The following is a 4,174-nucleotide window of genomic DNA, read 5'->3' as shown; positions in this document are numbered from 1 at the left end:
AGTGGACTTTTGCCATCATTTAAGACCATCTACATTCTTCACAAGACTCTCCTACATTTTCATTCACAATTATGTAGATTCTAAAGTACCCATTAATGTATTCCTGTATCATGACCCTTATCATCTAAATTGGTCTTAATGCAATTAATGGAATGTTCTCTATAATAATTAGAAGACATCACAGAGAAGCTGGTAACTTAAGTCAAAACAAGTGGAGATTGGGGATAACATTTTTGCATATACATTAGGAACACAAAAATAAATGTAAGTTTTTTCACAGTTAATCAATAGAATTGAATTTAGCTAAAATGCACTTCTAATAGCAGACAACAGCAGAACGCAGGACATATTCCCCTCATTTAAGATCCTCAGTCTTTTGATTGCAAAGGAAAGAGTGCCTAATATGTATGTGACAGATATAAATAAACAGTGAATTATGATCAAATTTCGTTACTGACAGTTCTGTCACTCACTGTAAGATAATGAACATGAATGAAGTGTCAAATTAATCTCAGCTACAGATGGTCACGAACATTTCATCACTTTATCCACAGCTGAAGAAAATAACTAATGTCCTCCAGTTTTTCTGATACATGGAGCAAATTAGCTCGCACCCAAAGACTGCAGTTTGTCAACAAACAATACTTTGCTTCAGGAGTTTTTCCTCAACAGATATCTTCAAACTGAGTTTGAAAGCATAAGTAAACCAATCCCATAAAATGAGAGGAAGGAGACAAAAAAAACATGAAATAAGTGCTGAAAAAATAATTGCAGAATACAGTTTTTTCTTGATTTACCCACAATAGTTTTTTTCTTAAATAAATAACTTCTGTTTTGTAAAGACACTTTTTGAAACTGTAGACATACCCTAATTCCCAAAGTCATCGAATAAACATCACCAGCCACTGATTTGCCAAACAATCAAGTCTGTTCCTCCATGTTTAGCCATAGTTCTCACAACCAATTGTCAGTAATGTCTTTATGTAATTCCATCAGTTCGTTATCTCATTTTGAAATCAGATTTGGGTCTCTTGTACATTGTCTTTTGAGCTGGCCCGGATTAACAAAGGTTCGTGCGCTGAACTGTGTATGGAATTGATAGTGGATGCATGGTTGTATGCAGTCTTATAGGCGTTGTAGTGGTTGAGGTGCTCATGCTCAAGAGGAGGCAGGCTCAGGTGGCCTTCCATGCCCGGGCCTCCTGTTACACAGTCCTCGTCCACATTGATGATCTCAATGGTGCGTGTGGGTGCGTGGTGGTTCTGCTGGTGGTGCTGTTTGCGCATCTTGTAGAAAATGATCAGCATGACTGCTGCCATGAGTGTGATTGCAACAAAGCAGCCAATGATGATCTTAGTTGTCTTCATGACCTCATCCAAACCGTTCAGTGAGCCTTCCCCACCCAGCTCTGTGACTGGGATTGTGTAAGTCTTCTCTGTGGCGCGAGTGTAGAGAGGAGTCCGGACTGTTGTGGTAGTTGTAGAGGTGGGTGAAACAGACTCCCATGTACCGGCAGAAGGTGTGGGGCCCACCTTCTGTTGCACAGCAGTGGTGAAGGCTTCATTATGTGGAGATTCTATGGTCTCCACTGTCACTGTGGTGAAGTAGCTGAAGCTGCTGTTCTCTGTAGAGGATACATTGAGCGTGGCAGATGCTGTTGTGTTTCCTGCAGAATTACTGACCATACATGTGTATGTGCCTGTGTCCTGCATGGTAACATTGGTGAAGTTCAGTGTGCCATCATTTAGCACAGAGATTCTGATCTTGTAAGCACCGTGGGTCATGACGGAACCATTGGGTGTAATCCAGCTTACCGAGGTCAAGGAGCTGGCTCTGCATTTCAACTCTGCAGCACTTCCTTCTGTCACATTTAGGTCTGCAGGAGGCTCCACAATAACAGGAGCATAACAGTGAAAGTAGTTCTGGTCCAGCTCGCCAATGTATCGTCCTTTATGGTGGGTTGGTGAGCTGCAGCGGGCACAGCAGCTGGTGTTAGCTGGTACCATCTCCTTTAGCCACCAGCTAAGCCATAGGATGTCGCAGTTACAATTCCAAGGGTTGTGGTGCAAGTGAACCCTCTCCAGGTGATGTAAAGGAGTGAAGAGATCATGGGGCAAGAGGGTAAGGTTGTTATGGGCTAGATTGAGCTCCACTAATGACTGCAGGTCATCAAAAGAGTTCCTTTCTATGATCTGGATCTGGGCATGCATCATCCATAGCTTCTGCAAATGGATGAGTCCCTTAAAAGAGCCAGGTCGGATGACAGCTAGCTGGTTCCCCGACATCTCTAGTTCATCCAGCTTTACCAGGGGAATAAGATTGGGAATTTCCTTCAGATTGCACATTCCCAGATTTAAGTAGCGCAGATTGCTCAGCCCTTCAAAGGCCCCCTCAGATATGTAGGAGAGCCGTTTGAGCTCCCCAAGGTCCAACCGACGTAATGAGGGCACTCTGTTGAAAGCATAGGAGGGAATGCTCTCTATGGGGTTATTTCTTAGCCAAAGCTCCTTTAGTTTGGACAGGTACTCAAATGCCCCGTTTGGGATAGTGGTGAGACGGTTATCAAAAAGCTCCAAGGTATTGAGGCTGGCCAGTCCATTGAAAGCCCCCAGCTCAATTTTGCGTATGTGGTTTTTGCTCAGCTGCAGGATCTCCAGATGTCTTAGGTGCTTGAAGCTGTCCACCTTTATCACCTGAATGAGATTTTCTTGCAGATTCAGATAGCGGGTGTTGGTAGAGATGCCATCAGGGACGTCCCGCAGGCCTCGCCGGGTGCAGATGACTTTGCTGAACTGGTTACTACAGGAACAGGCAGAGGGGCATGTCTGAGCACGTACCAGCCCTGCCACCACCAGCAGCTGCAGGGCCAGAAGCAGCACAAAAAAAGGGTCGGACAAGGCCCGGTTCCACCTAGGACCTCGCATCATCTGCTGCTGCTGAGAGGAGGTCATCTTGTTTAACATTCATAATTCATTGACTGGTTTTGCACTCTTTGGAATGAGGATTTGGGCTCGCTGGAATGAAATAAGAGACAGAAGAGATACATTAGATAACTGACAATTTTTTGGTTCACATATGTCACTTCCAATCATTAGCACTGAAATAATCAACAGTAAATTAGAAATCCCCAAAAGTCAAATTTGAAGGTTTGTCATCAATCTCACTCACTCACTCACTCACTCACTCACTCACTCACTCACTCACTCACACATACATGGAACTGTGAAAGAGTGCCTTATATCCATCTCTGTTTCTGGGTACACTGTCTTCCATGCACTCTCAATCTCGGTCACAAAATAAAGTCACAATAAATATGTAGACTTCTGTGCTGCATCTCTGCGGAAGGAGGAGGGGATGGGAAGAAAACCAGCTAAGACTGCTGTGTTGTGTGAGTTTTATTTGAGACTCGAGAGACATAAATAATAAGGACGCTTGCCACCCACCAGTCCTTCGAGTCGAGAAACCTGGGAACGTCTGATTACAACTCTCGGTTCCTCAAAGGCACGTATGTGATTGGAATGTCAAACAAGCAAGTCAAAATAGTACTGAGAAATAAGTTTGTGTAACGCTTTATGTATTACGCCATAAGAAATTGTGGAAATACAAACAATGTATTCTTTGATTAAGATATACTGTGTGCAAGAGAGATGATGCTATGGCAAGTATGGAGTGTCACTAAATGATAGGTGTTTATTTAATTGATTCAGTGTATTTTATCCTTCTCTTTTCTACGTGGTAATACCAGAATTCTTTAAAGTTTCTCATGTTTTTATGGTTGCACATAATGGTAAAAAAAAAGGTGCCATTCATACCTTACACATGACAAGGAAACACTCCAACGGGCGGAAGTAAAGCTAGTTTTTAAATTGATTTGACTACATAATATGCATATACATAGAATGTTTGTGATACAATATTGGACTTTATGAAGACAAAAATTAGTCTTTATTTGTCATGAATCATTACTAAGCAAACACTATACCATAGAGGAGTTATACGTTGTTGAGATGGTGCTATTGATTGAATTAAATCCCAGCAGATACTTCTTTTGGCTTCACATAGAGAAAGCCAAGAATAATTGGTTTCTAGCATTGTAGACGGATTCTCAAGGGATATCAAAATCTAGCCTGACTAGAGATCCATTACAAAATAGCTTGTTTCACTACTAACATGC

General features: G+C 42.2%; 1 protein-coding gene across 1 annotated transcript; it reads right to left on the bottom strand.

Moving 5' to 3' along the window:
* Positions 1-1,016: 1,016 nt before the first annotated feature.
* Positions 1,017-2,963, bottom strand: LOC306740816 (leucine-rich repeat-containing protein 4C-like; the record flags this gene model as incomplete). The annotated part of the gene is made up of 1 exon (XM_079223050.1): positions 1,017-2,963. One exon carries the CDS (start codon positions 2,961-2,963, stop codon positions 1,017-1,019), a length of 1,947 nt encoding a protein of 648 aa, XP_079079176.1.
* Positions 2,964-4,174: the final 1,211 nt, after the last annotated feature.

This window comes from Taurulus bubalis (assembly GCF_910589615.1).
Source record: "Taurulus bubalis genome assembly, chromosome: 9".
Lineage (NCBI taxonomy): Eukaryota > Metazoa > Chordata > Actinopteri > Perciformes > Cottidae > Taurulus > Taurulus bubalis.
This window is presented reverse-complemented; position numbering and strand designations above follow the sequence as displayed.